This window comes from Drosophila grimshawi, unplaced genomic scaffold (assembly GCF_018153295.1).
Source record: "Drosophila grimshawi isolate 15287-2541.00 unplaced genomic scaffold, ASM1815329v1 contig_848, whole genome shotgun sequence".
Taxonomy (NCBI): domain Eukaryota; kingdom Metazoa; phylum Arthropoda; class Insecta; order Diptera; family Drosophilidae; genus Drosophila; species Drosophila grimshawi.
Window position 1 is genome coordinate 7,316,973 of NW_025063692.1, and position 24,451 is coordinate 7,341,423.

Here is a 24,451-nt window from a genome sequence, read left to right on the forward strand (position 1 = left end):
CGTAACTGGCATAGAAGCCTCATAAATAATGGGAAGTGCAGTTTCAAATCGGCCACTAATGGAGGTGCTCAATTGATGATGAGGCAAGCAAAGAAAATCGCCACAACTTTATGTTGCATAATATTATTGACTGACTTCCTTACAAGCAGCCCCCAGATGTGAAACTGCCAACGGCAACTCACAAGGCCAGTTAATGATGTGGACTGGGAACTGTGGTCTGAGGCCTGGGGTGTGGAATTTGCACTGAGGGGGGGTGTATCCTGGGTGGGCTTCGTTGGTTGGTTGTGTGGGCGGGTGGGGGGAGTAGAAGGCAATTGGCAAACATTCTAAAAGTTATTTGGCAGCTGCTCTTTGTGAAAGTAATGTACATACATTATTTGACTGCTGTTCCGTTGTCGTTATTGTTATTGTATATTGTATATTATTATTATCATTATTATTATTATTAGTATTATTATTATGATTACTGTTATTGTTTTTGCATTTTAAACCAAATGGACTTTTATGCGTTTCTCTCCATGTATGTATGTGTGTGTACGTGTATGAATGTGCCTGTCTCTAAGTGTAGCTGTAGCTGTACACTTATAAACAAAATCGCCCTAAATTGTTGTAAGCTTGCTGTCAATGGCAAGAAAGTATATTCCTAAAATTGATGCTTGTCTCTTTCCGATATCCAGGCTGTCGTTTTATTTATATTTTATACATTTCTCATATTAGGACGATTTACTAAAATGTTTGTTGATTTTTTTTCTGAGTGTATGCATGCCAAAAATTAGCCAACAATGATTTTGGCAGTCTTTGGCCGTACAATTTGATGCTGGCTGCTTTAACTGCCTGCCCATTTGCCCATCAATTTTACTTACTGTACAGACACAGGCAGGCGGCCTCTCTAAACATTTCGCTCCCATAAAAAATACAAATTTCCGCATAAATTACCAGCTCAACATTTTTTGATGGGCCTTCTTCATCTTCCTCTTCTTCGGCTTCTACTTATTCCTCTACTTGTTGTTCTTATTGTTGCTTATGTGTAAACATAATTGATGCGTTTGAAAACATATATATATATATATATACTTATATATATATATATATATATTTATATGCATGTGTGTGTATACACCCGTCCATAGATAAGAACAAAAATGGTTGAGTGTGAGTTGTAATGGTGCCGAAGATTTAATACCCTTGCAGACATGCTTCTACACATGCGTGAGAATCAAAATATTATTTCGAAGACAGGGACTTAATCTAAGAATATTTTCCTTACTCTTGACTTGACCTGACTTTTTCCACTTTTAATCAGGGTACGAAACTAGAACTTTATCGACTTTCAAAAATTGTATGAATGAAATTCAACATTTTTTAAGAGCCCGTTATTATTATACCACATAGTACAATAAAGTTATCGAGAATTGAAATAATTTATAGCTTTTACGATTCCATTTCATACCCATAATTTGTAGCTGAATCAATGATATTTTCTTGATATTTGAGTATTAATTTTCATTAATTTTCACATCATTACTTTATTTATGTATGTTTGCTTATGAATATTCATAAACACTCGCAGGCTGCGGGCTGATTAAAGAGTATTCAAACTGGTCAATTATTGTTTGGCATCAAATGTTTTACTAAGCATTATGAATGATGTCTCAGTTTTATTAGTTGGTTATCAATGAAGAGACCGTGCTGGACAGGTATGTACATAAAAAAAAGAAGGGCTGCAAATGTCACACATAGAGTGGCAGTGACCTATATATTAACATACTTACTTAATACACATGCTAAAGGCAGTGATTATTATCGCATTGCCATCATTATGACGATTTAGACGATTTACACAGGCGCTGATACATGGAAGACTGCTTTCCGTTAGAATCGAGACACAATTCACTGATTAGTGCTGACCTCCAACCTTGAAGCGCCTGTTAAGCCAGATAAGCCACTCAGAAGTGGAACTACGCAACACATTGTGGAACTACATTTGAGAATGATGCGAATCTCATCGCAGTCCAATTCCAAATTCACAACTTCAAAGACGTGAAAAATGAAACTAACGCAAATCGTGCTGATCTGTGCGAGTGTTTGCCTCTGTCTATGCTTATGCCCCAACGGCGGAGAGGCGTTGCATCTGCGGCAGCGACGTGTGGCAAATGCAGCACCCGATGACGGCAATCTGGCCAACGAACTGGAGGCGATAGCGGCAGCAGCAGCGGACAACGACTCGGATGACGACGAGTCGGCGGAGAAATTTGTCTCGGATGTAACAACAACGGCCCAGCCGCTGGGCATTGTCTCCATCAAGTCGCGGGCCATTGCCATGGATCGAGCCCTGTGCCAGGTGCAATCGCGCTATCATCCGCACTATCCCAAGTGTCATCAATACTGCAAGAGGCTCGAGCATTGGATTGGTCAGTGCTGGCGCGAAAGCTGCCACTGCATCTCCTAAGGCAACCGTAACCAGCATCAGTTTCATCGTCAGTTTCTAAACTTTGTACTTATATAATTATAAGATTTGTTTTACAAAACTTCTAATTACTCACACTTGTGTTTGTTTGTTTGTTTGGTTCAACTTGTTTCTCGCACTTATCTTTGTTTGTTGCCTAGTTGATTTATCCTCTTAGATGTGCCTATTAAAGTTGAAAAACACTTTTTGGATGACTTCATCATCATCACCAGCAGCAGCAGCAGCAGCATCAGAATCATCATCATTGCCTGTGTCGAATTAACAAGTTTTCATCATTTTCTTAATTCTTGGCAAATTTGTTGATTATTTTTGGGCACTTTGCAAACTTGCACCTTTACTTTTGACTTTTCGAAGCCGCTCCAAGTCGCTCACAGTATGGAAATGGAGGCATCAATTATGCAAATTGATTTTAACTATATATTTACACAGACTTGTGGCATGGAATTAAATATTTCATCTGCATACAATAAGTCAAACTCATTGGCAGAGTTTTAAGCTGATTTATTAACGATCAAATACTTGAAAGTTCGCATTTTTCGAATTTGATTTAAATAAAATGGCTAATTTATATTTGTCATAAAAAAAATGTAGATTCAAACAATTATTCAAAATCAAAGACAAATAAGAAACAAAAATATAACAAAAAAAAGTCTCAATTAAATTCTATAATAAATTTAAAAAAAAATTTATTAATTAAAAGGTATAAAAGGCTCTAATTTCCGAGCAGCTAATATATTATTAATATGCGATCTTTTAACAATAAGAAGCCAGTAAATAAAGTAAAATATATTAATGGAAATCGATACAAATCAGACTGGCAACAGAAATCAATTTAAGTTCAAATCAAACTAAATCGACTGAAAAGCAAATACAAAAATAGCGCAAGTATTGGATTTTAAGTGGTTGGTGTAGGGGATAAGGGAAGGAGGAGGTGCTTTGCAGCAGTATTGTACTATCATATGTGCAAATGTGAGAGAAAACAAAAAAATATATCTATGCAAAACCACACACATTTCGCTTGCTTTCCTCATGTGTGTGTGTGTGTGCGTGTGTGTGTGTGTGTGTGTGTGTGTGTGAAGAGTGTGCGAATGAAACTCTTTCATATGGTAATTTCAGAGTAAACAGTACTGGCCAAAAAAGCGCGACCAGAACATGCCGAGAAGGACCACATGGACGGATGGACGGATGGACAGACAGACGGACAGGTGGACAAACGGTCGGACAGTCAATAGAAGAACATCTCTGAATATGCATACATGTAACGACTGACAGCTACTAATATCACATGTGTGTGCACACACACACATATGCAGCTATTTATACCATGCTGTTGCAACTAAAATGCTCTGGTTACTGTTTTTACCTTTGTTGTTGTTGCTGTTGTTGTTCCACTTGTTTCAGTTGTTGTTGTCGTTGCTTTAGTTGTAGTTGTGGTTGTTGCTATTGCTGTTGCTGTTACTGTTACTGTTGCTGTTGCTGTTGCTGTTGTGCATGGTAAGCACACAAAATGCATATTCATGAACTAAGTGGCTGCATTTCAGCGCGTTAATTTTTGTAAAGCTTCTTTGTGCAAATTGTGAGCATTAACAATTCTATTTTCTATGCTTTTTTGTGCTTAGAGCTTTGTATTTTTCTTCTTCTTTTTTTTTTTTTTTGGCAATGCCACTTCCACAGTGCTGTTAAAAAATATGCGTCTCGTATTTGCATTTGCTTTCACACACATTCTCCAAAATTATAATTATGCCCAGGCACTCGTACGACTAAATAATGAGTATAATATCAGATGTGCCTCTTCTGCTTGTTGTGTTATATTTATTTAGACAGAAATTAATTAGTCAAGTTATGTGCAACTAATGCAAACATTTGGTATAAGCTGCTACCTGTCAAAAAAAGTTACGCGAAGAATTCTTAGTGAAGTGTATATATGTATATATATATATATATATATATATGTACATGCTTATAGATGTTTCTATAACTGTCATCCGCTATCACTAGCCGGGTATCAATTAAGGAGGCATCCAATAAATGATTGCCATCAGTTGACATTAACAAGGAATAGCCATGGATGGATGGCAACATTATTAGCCCATTTGATTGATCTGATTGTGTGCGGCCCTTAAAATTTAATGAGCTACCAGAAATGCCAAAAATATGCCCAAGCATTGGATTCGATATTCGGGCTGCTTTCAAATAATGCCAAATGGCAAATGCCAAATGTCAAATGGCAAATGGCACACGTCAAATGGTTTATGTGGGCATATGTCTAAATGCCCAACAAAAATAATAATAATAATAATAATAATAATAATGAATTATAATATTTAAAGCTACAAAATTGAAATGTAAGTGCATATAAATTGAAGCTATTTATTACATATACTTATCATTGGGCATATTCTAGTCGAGCCATCACAGCCAACAGGCTTCTTTCCAACATGTTTGCTCAGCACTTGTGCTGTGTGTGTTTTTGTGGGACCGGCTCAACTGATTTAGCTCAATAATGCGACGCGTCCCTCACGTTGACAAGGGTCTCGGCAGCATCAGTCGTTGTCAACAGATAATAACAACAATAACAACAATAACAACAAGTAGCAGCACAGGAAACACGAGTTCGTTATTTTTACCACAATGTTAACACCGCTTCACGGTTTGAAAGGATGACTCTAAAATTGCCATAGATCGCTCTACTGCAAGGTGCTTCCATTGATAACTGCACTCAAGAAGAAAAATTGCCTAACATTCATTCTTCCTTCTATCATTCAGAAAGTATATTTTTAGAAGGATAACTTGCGTCTTTCTGAAAACCAGCGTTTTTCTTTTCTTAATCCCAGGATACACATTTCTATAGAAGTTTCTTCAGTGGTGCACCTGGTGCAACTGCTGATCCATTTGGTTTATCTGAGTTTTCTGTGTTCAATTTGTCCTCAACCTTCTTGGCATGGCGTTCAGCTGATTTTGTTCAACTGTTCAGAATTAATCGCAGACCGCAAAACATTTTCTCACACTGACATTACTCACTCAAATATGAATAGTGATTTGCACGAAGAACGTTTTCATTTGCCGGAAACAAAATAAAATATTCGAGTTGTTGAATTCAACTGAAACCCAGTTACAACCTATCCTACTAGCCTATTTCAATTTCTCGACCGGTTAACGTATTTCCAAATTGAAATGCAGTATTAATTGAACGGCCAAGTTTTGACCAACAAATGTAAACTATTTATTAAATATATAGTTATTAATGCAAATTTAACAAGTGATTGCACCCAGTACAAAATTCGTATTATAATAGTTTAAAGCGTTGTTGCCTTCTACAAGCATCCTTAGCAAAATAAGCATCGTGGGAGCCGCAGCAGCAGAGGAGGCAGCAACACTACACTCAGAAAAAAGAAAACGGTGTGAATTCAAATTCGAATATCGACATATTTTTGGGTGCAGCTAGTAAATTTTTAAAAGGATATGTTGTATCTCTCTTAGAAGCGGGGTTTTCCTTTTCCACATTTCAGGAAACATTTTCCTACACAGAATTCCAGCATTAGATTATTACTGATATTATTAATAATCGTTAGCATTTCAGATAGTTTATAAAAATGCATATAATTTAATTTGAAACCACATCATTTTAGTTCTCAGGAAGAGTTGCATTTTGACGCGATTTTCCAAATGTCAGATCGAATTTTTTTCCGAGTGTAGCAGCTGCAAAGTTCTTAGCCAAGTTCGATCAAATTTGGGGTAGAAGAAGTAGGATGAGTGGGTGGAGTGGGGATGAGAATACTGTGTGCATGTAAATTTTAGCCAGATACAAAGCATACATATCGTATAATTCATATAAATTTGTTGGGCACAAAACTCTCCCCGGGGTGCATTTAACTAAACGCAGCAAAAGCTGAAGTCGAAGCTGAAGCTGAAGCAGAAGCAGAAGCAGAAGGAGCAACTGAAGCCGGTTGACTGCTCGTGGCAATTATAAATTGTTGAAAATAATTTCATTAAAAATGTAAAAAGCGGCATCAAATGGAAAAGTGTATTATTAAAAGCGAGAGACGACCGGCAGGAGGACCTATGCCTGAAGTTAGAAACTTGAAGCAGCAGGAGTCTGAGCATCAGCAGGAGTACAAAGCCGTAGACCGGCCAACGTGGTCGTACATATTGGCAGTCTTTCTCTTTATCCGTCGTGTCCATGTCCATGTCCATGTCCATGTCCATGTCCGCGTCCGTGTCTGTGCCCGTGTCCCTATCCATTTTCGGTGTTGGCTACGTGCTGCCATTAACTTACCTTTTGTCCTGCTCACACTCACACACACCAAAAAGACATTGTCTTTGTTGTTGTTATTTTTGTTGTTGTTGTTGTCGTTTTTGTTGTTCGAACTTTGACTTCCTGTGCCCGAAAGGTTTGCACTTTGCGCCTCCGCCATTTGGCTTGCAAATTTAATGCGTTCGTAAATTTCCAACTGAAATTTCATTTGCGTTAGTTCATTTCGAGTGCTCCCTAGCACACCTGCCCGGCTGCCCTCCACCCACCCGCCCCGCTTGACCCCGTTGCTAGTTAACAGTTGGTAGGTATGTATGTATGTTTTTATGGCCATCATTTGAATATTAGCTTGCGAAAAATGTTCCTACAAGTTTTGTTCATTTTGCTGACCACCCGCGCCCCACAAAACCAAAAAAAAAATTCTCAAAATGCGTGCGGCATTTTTCGGGTACACAGGAAATTAAATGGTAAACTTGACATAAATCGGTATCCAGTGCAGTTCGCACCCAAATATACCAATGTTCAACTCGAAGCAGACCACCTGGCCTATATGTACATATACATTCATGAACAAAATCGATAGCCGAGTAGATAAAGTCAATAAGGTCGATGCTTTATACTCATCTTCAGTATTGATTGCTTGTATTTAAATCAAATTGTTGTATTTTTGTACCCATATCTTAAGCATTTTTCTCTTACATTTTCCAAGACATATATACTGGAAGATCCATAGGCTCAAAAGGTAGCATAATAGATCTAACAGATCGCAGGGCATGACACACTTGACATAAAGTACGAGCAGGCGGCAACAGTTGGCATTATTGTATTTTGACTAATTTGCTGTAAATTATGTTATATATATATATATATCTATTTGCACATACTTTTCAGAACGCAGGTCGTTAACTCAATGGATTATATGAATCCAGTGTGTGTGTGTGTGTGTGTGTGTGTGTTGATTGTGCTTATTAGCACGCACAGTTGCTGCTTGGCCAACATGTGGTATGAGTAATGGGCTTAAAACAGGAAACGCAACCGAGCACCTAAATATAATACAGACTGTTTATTCGCGGCTGTTTACTTATCATGAGTGCCAATGAGGAGGGTGGTTCTTCAAAAGAAGTCCCTTCTAGCAGGAGCAGGAGACGGCAAATGTTTATTTAAAATTCACTTTAAATGTAATTATTAACGCAAATTAATCTTGGAAACAAGCCCCTACCAAAATGCAAAATGCCATAGAAGCATACGTGAACTGTATGATGTTAAAGATTCCATGAAATTGGATAATGTTACTAACTATTAATAATATTATTGCAAATTATTCTTTTTTGTAATTGGGCGGAATTGGAATGCGGAAATATCCAAACAAAAACAAAAACAATTAGTTCACCGATATTTAATTGTTTTAAGCAGCGTGTCGAACCGGAAACAGGACGCAAGCATAGTTTAAGAACCAGTTACAGGAACCGATTCATAAGTTCTACCGAAGCCTTTTCAATTTACGTACCGCAACCGGAAATGAAATACGATTCGGTTGACACTCAGCCATGAAGTTTAGTGAAGTTTTCTTCTCTGTTTACTGAAGAAAAGTTATTACATAGTAATTACAAAAAGATATCTTATATATGTCGTTCTTATGTTCCTTACGATTTCAGCAATAGTTTATATCTATTATATCCAATAAAGAAAGACCATCTATGCTTAATGAAAAGCCTTGGAATTTTTTTTAAAACAATACTCGAAAATTGTTTGAAACATTTGTTTTGCAAACAAAAAACATTCAAATTCATTTGCTTATTGACTAAAAATAGTAATTATTATTAACTGTAAGCACTATAAATACGTGCAGATGTTAAAAAGTTTTGCTAAAAAAATATTTGAAAATATTTGGGTTTGTTTCTTCCGCTGCCGCATTTAGTTAAAGCTTAGACGGTAATCGCCATTTAATTGCATTATGTCAGTGGCATTCCAAAGCCTTTCCAATTTGATTAAAATGAAAACTAACAGAAAATCAACAAAAAAAAAGCGACTAAACAGCTAAAACCAACAAGCATTTAACAAAAATTAGGCGGGCACATCAACAAAAATACAGCAAGTATAAAATAACAAAATTAAATGTGCAAAAAAAAAAAAGAAACAGCAAAAAATATCTGTAAATTAGCTTAAATTTTGCACGCACGAATGAAACGCAGTGGCAGCCAAAAGTGGCCCAAGAGCCGACTCCAGTTGGTAAGTGAAATAATTGCTGGGGCAGGAAACATTAACTGACTGAGTGAGTGACTCAACGCGACTTGACTCGACTCGATTCAACTCGATTCGAGTCTCGACTCCACTCAACGCAAGCCAACTCAACTCTCCAGACAAGGCAACTCAATTCAGGTCTTCAGTTAGTAGAGATTGTTCGACTGGCAGTTACCCTGTAAGCTGCCTCCTCTCACACAAAGCGTTACTCAACCAATTCAATTGTGTACGTGATTTCTTTTTTTTTTGTTCATATTGCATGCTCATTCACCCAAATGGAATATGCCCATTTGTTTTCTACATCTTAGGGTATTAATATGAATCGACAAAAAAAGAAATGAATAAATGCAGAGTATTCGTGTTGACGGAGCGCCCAAAGCGTTGCACACTTCACTGCGTCCAGGCTGACGCTGTGCAGAAGTGGGAGTGGAGTGGCGGATTGAGGGGACGATTGCTCTGGAATGTACTTAAGGAGTCCGGAGTGCCGAATGCGGCTGTCTGCCGGCTGTCTTACACGACACGGTTTACCATCTTAGCCCATTCCCATTGCCATCAGGCTGTTTTTTTTTTCATGCTGATGAGTTTGAGTCGCGGTGCCAGGCGCAGATAAAAATTCATTTCACAAATGAGCTTCATGATGGCCAAAAGCAAATACTCGATCCACGTTAACTGGGCTCACACATGTACACATATCAATATTTTACGCATCTGTTAATCAGCGTTTCTTCACACAAGCACACAAGCATTCTCAATGGACCGTCAGGGAGAGGGGGGATATATTAAAATGAAATACAATAAGTACACATACCTGTACAGTATGGCCTGCAGGCAGCTGGCACTTTTTTTTATTTAATAATTCCTTAAGCAGACAACACAAAATACATATTTTGTATACCTTTGTAAAGGGCATTATAATTTTGGCAGACGGCGACGACCCCCTAAAGTATATATAAGAAAACAAATATATCGCATTTGCTTAAAGCATACAAATATCAAAATATATCGTGCTGCAAACAAAAATTTTAATTTTAGCGCATTAACTCCGGTCTACAAGGGTATATAATATTCTGTGTGCCCAAGATAGCAGTAATTTCTTGTTTAAAATAACAGATAAATTATTCAACCTCTTGCAAATATGCCATGGGTGGAAATATTTAAATACCTGGCTGAGCTACACAACCAATATTAGGAAATTCTTGGCTATAAATTTGCTAGACAATAGTATCGTCATCAGATAAATGAATATACTTAAAATATTTAATGCCACAAAACGTTTAGTTGAGAAATAAATCGAGATTATTATTATATAAATCAATAGCAATAAATTCATTTAACTGCATTCATTATAAATAAATACCTTATTAAAAAGCCATATATGCACAATATTATTGTAACTTATTTAAAAGTATAGTAAATAAATTGCAACACTTTCTTTAAAAATGTTTAATCTCACCTTAAATCAACTTAATTAATTTTATAAAATTATATTTTGGTTGGTGTCATTGTATAATTATATTGCCAACAGAACAGCAGCCAAATGAGCATTTACGAGCAAAATATAAGCACGGACTCCGTTACTCTTTCAATTGGTTCAACAATTTGCGAGCTTATTTATTCATATTTGATAGCTTGAGCAGCAAAAATATTCAGTTAAACGCTTGCCTCATTGTTGTTGCATCCACACAACAGTCGCGAAAATGAACACAACGACATCAGCTAACCTCGAACACTTCCAATTCGATTCCAATGTGTACAACGCGAACCATCTCCTCACCGGATGCAGCACTGATAGCGGAACTTGTACTATTTGCACATAGAGAGGGGGATACAGGGGGGATGTGGTAGGTGCAGAGGAGACTGCGGTTGCCACTCTTAATGTAAAAGTGGAAATGTGCGAGTGTGCCTCACCAAATATTTATGCTGGGCACTCGAATATTCAGTGAGCTACAAATCGACACTTGGCCAGCAATTGCATTTAAATAGTTTTTCATTTGACTGGGCAATTTGCGTTGTATTTTGGTTGCCTGACCATTATTTTGGGCCATTTTTCTAACGGCCATCATTTTGTGTTTTCGGCATTTTGTGCTTGTTTTTTTTTTTTTGTTGGAATTTTTGAATGTTATGCGATTTTGTATTCGGTTTCGTTTTAAACTTTAAATGGGAACAAAGATAACAAAGTTATACATATAGCAGGGAGATGTAAAAATCAGCAAATTCATAAGGGATCAGAATCAAAACAGTCCAATAATGTGTGTCCAATGTATGTATAAGATGTGTACGCCTTATGGACAGTGTATCTCCTAGTCGAACTCTCTCGTCTACGGCATACAGCACACTTATTTTTTCTTTGGGCTTCGATTTCAATTTTGTCCCATTTCAAAGTGCTTCTGAATGCGCAGCGTCAGTGGTACAATTTCTTGTCATTTCCTTGAAAAAATAATTGTCATGCTGTTTTTGTATTTTTATTGTTATTGTTGTTGTTGATGATTGTTGTTAATTGTATACTTTTTGCATAGTTTGAGGCGCTGCAAAAGCTTTTGGATGCTGAGAAAGCGAATTCAACAAATTTCAGACAATTGATGTCGCAATAAAATAGATTTATTTGAAATGTGAAATCAATGCGCATTTGAAGGACAACTCAAAGTCGGTTAAATAATAAAAATGATAATAGCTCTGCTAGACGATGTTTAATGCGATGACTACAACTAACAGTGTTGTATCAAGCATCCGACCCGTTGCCCCTGCTCAAAACAGCTACATTTACAAACACAAACGGGTCAAGTTGCGGAAAAAAATCAATTAATAAAGTTGAAGACTTTCTTTAGTTCTCGGCCGGCAGATACCCTGTTTCATAATTATGTCAATCATCGTGCGAAACGAATTTAAATTCCGATTTTTCCAAAAAAGGTTAAAATAGATAAATAGAATAAAAACCTAATACATTTTTTTAAAGAGTGAGACAATGAGAATGCAATCAATAGTGATATTTTTAAAAGATATGCTTTACTAATATAACAAGTCTGGGAATAATTAAGATATGTGCATATCATTGATATCAGTTCAGATTTGGGTCCATAATTGTTGTGCACTGTATACTGAGTATCTACTAGCTAACCATTTGTGCTGTTGGACAATCTTGTTTGATTTTACTATATATATATATATATATATATATATTATTTTTTTGGGTCGGGTTGGGGTTATGTGTATTCCCTTGTCCAATTAAACGCATTTTTCTGCCCGCCAAAAAGCAACAACAAACTTTTTTGATTAAAATTTAAGAAAGTTGTGCTTCTTTTTTTTTTTTTTTTTTGTTTGTTTGAAGTGGGCAACTGGCCATAAGTTTTTGGTGGGATAACCAACCAACAAGTGGCAAACTGTGAGAGGCTGGACTGAGGCGATGAATTGTTGTTTTTGTTGTTGTTGGGTGGAGCTGCGTAAGCAAAAGTACGAAATAAATTACAATAACAATAAAACGAAGTGGCTGGCTAACGTTCCTGCCACGATGCTGTGACGTGGCTGTTACAATTGCAACAGCGCCTCAAGTTGTTTACTGGCAAAACTTTAACCAGAAAAATTACAACATCGCCGCAAATTATCTGCGCCAGTGTCGCAGCTCAAGTTGAAACCATAGCCGGGCAGTAGCAACAAATTGGCATAATTTCAATGTGAAACTTATTCAAAGTCAATTGTTGGCAGGCGGTGCGACGTGCGCTCAAAATTAGCAGCAGCAGCAGCAGCAGCAGCAGCAGCAGCAGCAGCAGCAGCGGCAGCGGCAACAGGAACCAAAGTGCGCCAAGCCGTCAAGCCACGCCCAATGTGGCCATAACGCCCCCCACACACATACACTCAGATTCAGCAGCAGCAACAACAACAACAACAGCAAATGTTGTTGCTGTCAGCAGATCCAAATGAGCATTTGAAACATTTTCATGGAAAACTTTTTCTTTGTCCACGTCCGCGTGCTCGCGTTTTATTTCACTTTTTATTCCAACTGTATATATATATATATATATATATATTTATATATATATATTTATTTTTTTCTTCTTCTTCTTTTCTGCTTTCTCGGTAGCGCGGAAATCGTAATGAATAATTTTGCTTTTAACTGTTTGGGGAGTCCGACAGCAACAACGACTGAGGCACAAAATCTGAATTCGTATCTGGTTCGGATCGTCAATGTGGTACTTAGTTGTGGCTGTTGGGTTAATTTTTTGGTTTGGTTTGGTTTCACTTTGGTTTTGCCTGTTGACAACTTGATTTTACTGACACTGAGGCACAAGCAGTGACAGTGGCAGTGTCAGAGACAGGGGCAGGGGCACGCACAGAGCTGCCATCTAGACCACAATTGAGGTAATACATTGCACATGTGTAAATGATTGGCAAGTGTGCAACTATTTTAGCTCTTGTTTAGAGCTGTCAACAATATGTACAAGTCTGGTTTAGGTGTGATATGTTGTCGCTGAACGATATACAACATACATATATGCAAATGAGAATCAAACTATATTTAATGCGTACAAATGTAAAGAGAACTATTTTAGTCAAGTATTACAATCAATCTTTGCAAATTTTAAAACTAATAATATATAACTTATGAAATGTATCTATACAAACTTAAATTATTGCGATTGATGCGATTTGTCAGGTGTTGACGCTGATGAAGAATATGTATATATATATATATATATGTGTATATAAATTCCCTCTGCCTGGTATAAAGTTTTGCACAACTTCAGTAGGCGTTTTTCCTTTGACCATTTCAAATGGATTCAGGATATAAAAGTAAGGCCAAGACTTGATGCGACTTGACCGCATAGTCAAAGCCATTTAAACCAGTTCAGATGCCTTTCTGTGCTGACTGCAACCGGTTGGCCATGCAACTGTTGTTGCTATTTCACCCATTGATGCAACAACTGCAACAACTGCAACAACTGCAACAACGGTCAGCTGCGCACTTCCGTGGCAATAAGCAGCCAGCCAGATTCGCTGGCTTCCTTTTGGGATCACAACTGGTTTTGAGCCAAAACAACTTTAGCTGGATTTGTTGCGCTGATTTAGTTTCGTCTGCCCACTCGCATCGATTGCATAATGCACTTCAAATTGCTTTCTTTTTGGATTCACGCACTGCGTTTCCTGACACGTCCATGGATCCAGCTCTTAACACATAGTTGCGCCGGGTGAGCTAATTAGTTGCCAGCCATCCAGTCAGGTAGCCAGCCAGACAGACAGACAGACAGACAACTGGCCTCCTTTTTTGGTTGTTAGCTGGAATTGCATGAATATGGCCAACATCAGCAGCAGCTAACCAACCAGTAATCATGACATTCCATTTGATGGTTATGAAATGGTATAAAATTTAATGACAAACCAAATATTTGCACAATTTCATTCCCGACTGGCTCTCCATAATTGCACGAATTATATGGCAATTTCGACAAAGCACATTTCACAGTTGCCTCTTATGCAAATCTGATTAATATGCAATTTTTGTTAAATTATATTTGGGAGCATTAGAACAGAACAATTGCAAGTATTCGACTAGACGATACTCTGTTTGCTCTGTTTACTCCACATACCACAGCATAAACATATAATTTATATATTGAAGATCAAGGCTAACTGAAATCAATCATTGGCGTAAGTGCCCAACTCGCAGAATCTGATTACACTCATTATATATATATATATATACATATATATTTTTTATTGCTATCATAAATTGATTTGTATTGATCTTGATCAAGAAAGGGTCGGAGATGATTCTTTCTGTATGTTATCATCATTTTGAACAACTTCATTATACCCTTTCGACAGATTTTCAATGTGTTCATGACATTAAAATATTTTTAACGAATTGCAATTTAAATTTTGTGTATGGGACTTGACTTCTGCTTTCATTCAGCCTTTAACATATTGGTTAGATATTATCAATGTGTGTGTGTCTGAGTGAGTGTAGAACAAATGTTTTGTCAGCGATTTATAAATATTTCAAGGTTAAAGTAACTGTTCGCCATAAATTCCGGCAACGCATTTCTCATTAGCATATACTCATGAATTTAAGCCACCAATTCTGAGCCATGCTACCAAATTGGAATAAATCTGTATTTCGATATTATAGAATTGCCAACGAATCTGTTTAAATTTGATATGCATGGAAATTGGGCAACTTCCTCCGTTAAACAGCAGCTCTAAAATAATTTAAAAGGGCAACGCAACCAAGTTTGAGAAGCTTTTAAAATGCCAAAAAGCAAATGGAGAAAATAATGATTCAACAACTTAAAGTGTTGTTGGAATCGAAAGTTTTTGAACAGAATCTGGGCGACTTGTTAGATAACCAAATTAGTTAAATAAAGAAAAAAGTTGAGTCCAATAATAGAATTTATCAGACGACTTATACTACTTATTTGTCATCAAGACAAAGAGACAATCTGCAACAATCTTGCACCTACAGCTTTGCAAATAAGTTTAGTATACGCAACAATTTTCAAACATTTGCCGCCACTGAAAGTCCAAAATTTTCAAAAGCCCTTAAGCCCAAAAAGTCTTCTTAACTATTACATTTCGAGCTGTGTCTGTCAGGTATATCCCCAACTGAAAACTAGAGCGGAACTGGAATAATATACATATATATATATATATATATATATATACATATATTTATTTTTATATTTATATTTATATTTATCTTATATATATTTAAATGACTGCCAAAATATTTGGTCATCTTAATTTTTCTTTACTCTTGTTGAGCCAAAAAATAACCGAATACTTCACATATATGTTCAGCACTTGATGCACATTTGGGCACAAGCCAGGACGAAGGATATGAGTATATTACTAACAAGGAGCGGCATAGAAGAGAAAGAGATAGAGAGAGCGAGAGCGAGTCAATTGTTGTTCCAGCATATTCTAATCCTGTGTGTGTGTGTGTGTGTGTGTGTGTGTGTGTGTGTGTGTGTGTGTGTGTGTGTGTGTGTGTGTGTGTGGCAGAGGAGTGCTTTAAACAGTCACCGGCTCGTCAGCAGGACGAACCACAGCTGCTGTCGCTTCTGCCCTAAAGCCTTTTGTTATTTTCCAGTCAACGTTTGCACTGCTAATTATAACTCTTTTACACCGGGTACCCAGCTACCGCCTGGCAACAAGAACAATAACAACAACAACAACAACAATAAGCAGTAAGTATTTTAGAAGCAAGTGGCAAGTGGCAAGTGGCACCACACTGCAGCCATTCGGCTCGCAGATTCGTTATTTCCGTATATGTTGCGCCTTGGCACAAGCTTTAAACTTGCCACTTGCCACATTTTATGTGAGACTGCAAATTGGGGCTTTCATTTGATGTAACATGGGCATTTTGGACATCGTTGTTGTTGTTGCTGTTGCTGTTGTTGTTGCTGTTGCTGTTGCCGTTGCTGTTGTTGTTACTGTTGTTGTTGTTGTTGCTGTTGTTGTTGCCATGCAGAAGTAACAGTTAAGTTTTACTGAAAGCCACTTGATTTTATTAGGAACGCTCATAAAGTCGTCCTCGTAAGCGCTTCGCTGAGCAACAACGCAAAGTGTGCGTAGGCACTGGTGAGGTGGTTGGTGGGAGGGGTTGGGAGGTGGGGGAAGTTGCGTCAAAACCCGAAGTAAGCGCTAGGGTGGCTAGTGGGGATGGGGGAGCACTGTTGCATGGAATGGGATGCTGAATGTGCTCAACAGTTTTTATAGTGCCAAACTCTTAATGGATGTTAAATTTGCAATGCTCTTGTGTAATAATAGGCCCCAATATGGCGAAAATGAAAGTCAAAGTGCGACACGCAACGAAGAGAGAGAGAGAGGGAGAGACTGAGAGAGATAGATAATTGGAATGTGGGATCTAAGTGGGTATTTAATTGTGCATACGCATCAACTTCTACTTAATCTAGATGCATTGTCAGTTGAATGACAAGTAGAAATAAACGCAGCCAATGCATTCAAAAATATCAATTACTCTGACTTTAAGTACTTAATTGCTTTAAGAATAAAGTCAACAACAAAAAAAACTCTATAAAAAACTCATCAGGATAATTAATTAAGAGAAATTAATGACAAATTATGTACTTTGAAAGCTATTTCAACTATTGTTTCTCTCTGTTTTTATTTAAGTGTTTTTTCTTTTTATAAACTAACACACTTTTCAATAATACGGCCATCAATTAAATATGAATAGAAAGGATATTATGAAGCAGGGTGTCAAATAGGATACAGATCCAGATACGTAAGATTCGTAAAGAACCTTTTTTTCATAATTCACCTTTTCACCTTTCCTTTCACCTTCACCTTTTTTTTATAATTTTGAGTTCTGTGACTTGTTTCACAGTCAAAATAAAAATGTATCTGTGATGTATGCTAAATACAAAAATGTACATATTTTTTCATTTTAGCTATAATCAATCTGTATATCGATCACGCTGATGGCTTAATGATAAAATCAAAACATACTCCGCCAAAAATTATCCCATTTCCGAATTATTTTCAACGTTATGCAGCCCATTTTATATATTGATGCTACATCGAAATGTAAAAAGATTTTTCTTTTATGTTGTGTGAAATTTTAAATTCAAACTGCTACATCTTCAGCAAAAATGATGCCATTTCGTAATTAATTTCAAGCTAATGAAAGTTGAAATGCAAGAAGAGCGCGTAAATCTGCATAAGGATTAAAAAATATGACCTAAGAACGCAATAAATCGCAAATGCAAATGTGGAGCACAAGCTCGTAAAGTGGGAACAGACGTTAATGGCAATAGCAAGAATAGAGTGGACAACCGGAGGCAAACAGCAGAAATATGAGTGGGTCGCATGCGGCATGTGGCACGAGCTGTGGCACGGATGGCTACTGCACAAGTTCAAAGAATGACAGCAACACAACCTGCAACAGACAGCAGCAAACAGAACGATGGGGACAGTAGGTGTGGATGGTGAAAATTAAAAAGGGAAGAGGGAATACAGCAAACTGGATGCTGCGTCGGTAACTAAACGCAACACCAGCGACCTTATGCTGCTATTGTTGTTGTTGTTGCTGCTGTTGTTGTTGTTAAGTAGAATTTGCATTTTGCCGCAGCAAAGTGAAAAACGAGAAAACTTGGCAAAGAGCCGCCAGCGACTGCTAATTGGTTGCAATTGCTGTTGCACTTGATGGGCGGCCAGCTTGCTAGCTACAAAGCTGACCAACAACAACAACAACAACAACAAGAACAACAACAACAGCAATAACTATAACGGCAACAGCAACAGCGCTGACAATGGCCAAGGCCGCTAATGATAATCAGTCGATTATGGCCATGATTATGCTCTCACTCTCTGACAGCGAAATGCAGCTAAGCAAACAAACAAACAAACAGACAAACCAAACAAACAAACGAACTATAGCAACAATAATCTAAGATCAGGTGCTTGCACCCAAACTGTAAGTTGCATGTTGCATGCCGCGTGCCGCGTGCCACGAGCATGCCTATAAAATGCAGCGCCAACACATTGCCCATTTCACTCTCACTTTGTTAGCTAACACGGCCAGTCAACATAAACGTGCCACTTGCGACTTGCAACACACGCTGCGTATGCGTTATGTTCAAGCAATACAAATTTGATTAACTTAAACGCAATGTTTCCGATTTTTTTTAACGTGTTTTTTGTTCTATTTTAAAACAGTGTAAATAGCTCAACAACAAAACAAACAAGCAAACAAACAAACTACATACGTTTTCTGTTAAGTGACAAAAATAATATACAACATTAAATATAAAAAGTGACTGTGAATAATGTCGCCCATAAAGGTGAATAATGGCTATATATTTATAAAAAATAAATTAAAAACAAAAAATCAGTTTTTTTTCATTTTTTACGCAGGTGTTAATAGATGCTCGTTGATTAACTTTGGTTTTAGTTCATTTATAAAATTAGCTGTTGTTGCTGAATGTGTTTCTATGCAATATTTAGTGTGTGTTGCAAAAAGTACTGAATTAAAAATAACAACATGTCCTGCAAATATACGAATGAAAAACAATTTAATGAAATCCATTTAGTTGTTTAATCAACTGAGGTTTTTAGGGACATTTAATTAAATTGCTTTTCGTTTGACTAAAAGCAATTTACATGTTATCAATATGTAACGCAAAGCCACACATAATTCCACATCAATTCAAATGATCTCATTTAGACACTAAATTATAATGAATATAATATCAAATCATATTAATCCGAGCACTTTTCGCCAATCATATCGTTCAACATTTTACAGCAACTAAAACTGAGTTAAAAGTTATCCCAAGTCTTTTTACAGGCGTTGGAACTAAAAAAAAATATTATACGATATGGTATTAGCTATCATTAGATTAGGTAATGAAGTCATCAAATTATTTAAGAAAATGTACTCATTAAGATAGCTCAGATGACTGATTAAACCACAAATATCCTAATGCCTATGAATAGTACGGGTTTGTTATTCCAATACTCGTTTGTGCAGCAGAGTTTTGAGTTATGAGAAAGGGCAGACAGACAATGTTGATTTTCTATGTTTGAATTGAATAATTAAATATTTAAGTTAAAATGAACAAAGACATCTAAGGTAATTGCAGTTGGCCAGAGACACCAGTTCGAAGACAAGCCAAATTTATCCATAATCAAAAACGACTTAAATAAATTATCAAAATTAAATCTAGATAGGACAGCACAGACTAGAAAGCTACTTTGTTATAAACTCAATCTGACCGAGATGCTTGAAATTGTGCCAGAGAAATGGTTTAAGTGAAAAGCCATAGATCGAATAGGTCGCAGTGCACATGGCCAATAATAATGTCAAATCAAACGTCAGAAGAGTGATACAATTTTCTTGAATTGTATCTGTATTTATATTCGTGACTATTCACTGTTGTTGGCTTAGTTCCACAATTGGTTGTTTAACATTATTAAATTTCCGTAGTACGTTTCGTAAATTGAAAATTGGCAGACATTTGTCTTTTTGATTTTCTACTCCCTCTCTTTTTCCATTTCCATTTATACTTCCCGGGGATTGCATCTGCCGGCTGGCACGCAATCCGATTGCATTTCTGCTTTTGAAGCTGCAATGTGGAAAGCAAATTATAAGTTATAAATTCACTGGGTGTAGCTAAACATTTTGAACTGTGATCAGGTTCGTTGAACGTGGCACAGAGAGAAGTTGGTGCTGATGCTGCTGCTGCTGCTGCAGCTGCTGCTGCAGATAATAAATAGTTTTTAATTATGCTATGTAGTGCGAAAATAATTGCATTTGCAACAGCAACAGCAACAACAACAATGACAACAACGAGAGCAATTTGTTTAATATTGTGTACGGCTCTCACATTAATTAATTTAATTGCATTTATAAATCGATTTAATGAAATTGATATTGTGAAATTACAAAAGCAAAAATGCAGCATGCAACATTAAACATGAAATATGAATCAAGTCTTAATCAAATGTTTATACGCTGCACTCTTTCTGTCGACATTAGCCGGTTCATTATGCCACATTAAGTGCCACAATTCGTATAATGTGCTAAATTTATGTTACCGTGTTGTAACTTCTGCATATATATATATATATATATATATAAATATGAAGCCAATTAAAATTAAATATAAATGTTGTCGCTCTCTCTCTCTCTCTCTTTCTCTCTCGCACAGCTTGCAGTGTTGCTCATTTGCTGCATGCACCTGGGACATGCCACAGAGCTGGAAACGAAGCCAACGGTCACCCAAGTTGAGCCAGTTGCAACAACAAAACTAACAGCCAGCGTTGAGGAGCCAAAAAGTAAAACCGAAAAACGTGATTCCTCCGACCAAACAGGTCAGTTGCAAAAAATTCACAAAAAATAAAATAAAATAAAATAAACTAAAACTAAAATAAATGCTTACAGCAATTCATTAGTCATTTGAATAATAATTTGCCAAAAATTAAGTTTATAGCAATTTAACAAGTTGAATTTAATGCAGCTACCGTGTACACCAGCAAGCCAGCCAAAGAAACGCCATTCCGTTCAATTTTCCCATCGGCAACATACTACGAGGCCGCAGAGAGCAGTCCCATCTTTGAGCCAACAACGTTGCGTTATACGGCAGCCGATGCAGCACCGCAGGTATGCAACAGCAGCAGCAACAGCAACTGCTACTGCAACATACCGCATTCAATTGTATTTAATGAACTCAACTCGACACTTGCAGAGCTACTATGAGAAACCGGCAAGCGGCAGTCTACGCTATGTGGCACCAGCAGCTGCGGGGCACAAGCATCCAACCGCCTTGGGTAGCCTTCCAGGGCCACTGCAATTTGCAACACAGCAGCATATACAGCAACAGCAACAGCAACAGCAGCCGCAGCAGCAACATCAGCAGCATCGCTTCAGATTTGCAGTGCCGCCACAAGTGGAGCTGTATCAGCGGCCGGTTGTTAAGTTGGCAGCACCACAACAGCAACCATTGCAATCCATTTACAGCTATGGGGAGCAGGCGCCAACACTTTATGAACGTGCCGCACCGCCGCAATATCAATTGGCAGCAACAGCAGCCACGCAGCAACATCAGCCACAGCAACGTTTTCAATATATTATTGCCATACCGCTTTCGTACATGAGACAGCTGCAGCAGCAACTTAGCGCCGGCTTGCTACCAGTGCCACCAAGCAGCGCGGCCAGCGAGAGGAGCTCAACCACTAGCACCAGCAGCACAACCACCACATCCACAACAGCACCAGTACCAGCAACAGACACAGCAACAACACAGTCAACCGGCGCCGCTCGTCATCCGATCATGCAGCTGTTTGGTCCGCTGGCTCGCGATCATCAGGGCATATATCGTCCATATTATCAATCGGATGCCGCCAGTGCCCCAACCGCTATACCCAGTCCAATTGATGGGTATGGCCAGCACTATGTGCAGGTACCAGCCAATGTATTGCTAGCTGCCGCACAGCAACTGCAACAGCAACAGCAACAACAACATCAGCAACATCAACAACCACTTCAAGCTCTGTATCCCAAATCAACCACATCGCCAGCATCCATTTATCAACCATCGCTCGTCTATCAGCCACATCTACAGCCACAGCAGCTTCAGCTGCAGCGCTTCTATCAGCACCCGCCAATGATCTTTGCCGAGCAGCCAATGGGTCAGCAAACCACCTCTCTGTACGGTGAGTACCCCAAAGAATATTTTTATCAATGTTAGTACTGACACCATACAGTTATTTGCCATCATGTTAGAGAATTATTCCTTTTATTATTCCCATAGTCGACGAAAGACCTGAGCAAATCTCAAGTGTATGTTAGAAAATGTAGCTTGATTTAGTAGAGTAAATAATTTACAATTTCAGTTTGGTTATTGTACCAGCCACATTAGCATAAACTTCATTTATATTATGCAAAAAAAAAATTGAGCAAAGATTTGCAGTAATCATAGAAAATGACTTCACATAAAATAAAATTTCAATCGAGTAAATTTATTAAGCACAACATTTTTAGCGTAACAAAAATATAAAAATAGCATCGATGAAATGTATTTTATTTCCCTTATTATTTATTAAATATTTTGTAGTTTAAAGTGTGTAAATTTCAAATCATTTTTAAAACTATGCTGGTTATTTTGAAATTGCATTTAACTGCTTATAACTGTTTTAATAACTGTTGGATGACAGCTGTGCCATGTGCTTTCAACCTGGCAATTAGTGCTCATTTTATGCAGCCTGGCAACTCTGGCAACTGGAAAACGCCTTTGGCAATTTGGATGGCGTTGCGAGTAGATGATTATGATAATGACGACGACAGCGTTGATGATAACTTTGTTAACTATGCTCATATTTTGCAGCATATCCGGTACACCAGCAACAACAGCAACAGCAGCAGCACCAACAGGGGCGACTGTTGCGATTGGGCCTCAAGCAAACGCAGCAGCAACATCAATATGTGGCCACACCATCCGCAGCAACTCCTTTCGCATCAGTGCCAGCAACGACATCGGCAACGACCACATTGCTGTTGCCCCCAGCAACAACAGCAGCAGCAGCTGCCGCAGCTGCACGTGAACAGCAGCAGCAGCACAATCAAGGAGCACCCATCGTTCACTACAATCCCATTTATGTGCAGTCACCAGCCGAACACCAGCAGCAGCAGCAGCAACATCAATTTGCAATATTGCCACGTTTTAGCAATAATAACCCAAAGGCCGCTTACAATCTAGCGCATGAATCAACGCCACCAATTCATGTTGTCAGATTGGCAGCTGCGAACGCATTAGGACACCACCAACCACAGACGATACAGCATTACCAGCCGTATCAAGCAACCCTGCAGCACCAACACCAGCAGCAGCAGCAGCAACAACAGCAACAGCAATTCTATCAGACCCATGCTGGGCCGCTGTCCAACTACGTCGAGGAGCAGCAGCAACAACATCATCACCATCACTCACATAGTCCAGTCTCGCCAGCTATTATACCATACTTTAGCCATCCGGGCGCCGTGCACTATGGCACACATTTGTATCATCCGGTGGCTGGTGCAGCCACAGCGTTAGCAACTAGCACAAAGCAGCAACAGCAACAGCAACAGCAACAGCAGCAGCAGCAGCAACGACTGGCGGCAGCAACAACCGCAACAAGTGGAAGGTTGTTGGGTGACAATGGGGCTAGCGGTGCAGGGGTCAAGCAGCCAACAACCGCCACGAATATTGTGAAATATCCCTAAGCAGCAATATCAGCAACAGTAGGAGCACCAACAGCAGCAGCAGCACAGCAGCAACAGAAATGAAGAGCACGCCGCCAGCAAAAAGTTTGCTAGCAGCCATTTTTTTATTGTGTGTATATAGAAATGTTGTGTAAGTATGTGTGTGTCTATGTATGTGTGTGTGTGTGTCTGTGTGTATCAGTACTTGTTATTTTTCTATAACATTCTGTCAGCTTTTTAGCTGTTATTGCTGTTGTTCCTACAGTTGTCACACCGCTTGCATAGTTCTTAATATATATATTTTTTTTGTTTATTGATCATATTTTGCTGTGGTTCTGTGCGGCTTATTATTTTAAACACTTCATTGGCAACATTTTTTTTTGGTAAAATTATTCATCATCATTTTTTATGTAAATATTTGAAATTTTAAATACACCCCATCAAATACCTTCAAATATATGTTTATCTATCTTTAAACCTTTTTGTATTTCTTGATTGTTGGTCATTTATCTCTAGATTAAATCCGGGAAAAAAAAGCGGCACCCCGAAGATTACATACTCTTGCTGATCAAACAACAAAATTAAAAACCCTTTTGCAAGTGCTAAAATATTCTAAACTTGCTAAAGCCTGGCAAAACAAACACGTCGGATTTTGATTCAGAATGCTTTATTTTCGAATTCGACTAATTAGCTTAACGCTTAAGAGCCTTTCATACCCATAAATGATAATAAATTATTATTATTATATTTATGGAAATATACCAAAAATGATTAAAGATATAATGCTGCAAAT

At 37.9% G+C, this 24,451-nt stretch overlaps 2 protein-coding genes across 2 annotated transcripts in view; both read left to right on the forward strand.

Annotated features, from left to right (window-relative positions):
• The window catches only part of LOC6566101 (neurogenic locus notch homolog protein 1), an 81,862-nt gene that overhangs the window by 41,446 nt on the left and 15,965 nt on the right, over window positions 1-24,451 (forward strand). Inside the window, exons 2-5 of the mRNA XM_032738840.2 lie at window positions 20,627-20,789; window positions 20,936-21,078; window positions 21,164-22,130; window positions 22,802-23,809. Of these exons, the coding sequence (XP_032594731.2) occupies window positions 20,627-20,789; window positions 20,936-21,078; window positions 21,164-22,130; window positions 22,802-23,679 (2,151 nt within the window). The 3' untranslated portion in view covers window positions 23,680-23,809. The remainder of the gene's footprint in view (window positions 1-20,626; window positions 20,790-20,935; window positions 21,079-21,163; window positions 22,131-22,801; window positions 23,810-24,451) is intronic.
• Window positions 2,025-2,544, forward strand: LOC6566098. The gene has a single exon (XM_001992175.2). The coding sequence runs from the start codon at window positions 2,048-2,050 to the stop codon at window positions 2,447-2,449; it is 402 nt and encodes a 133-aa protein (XP_001992211.1). The 5' UTR covers window positions 2,025-2,047; the 3' UTR covers window positions 2,450-2,544.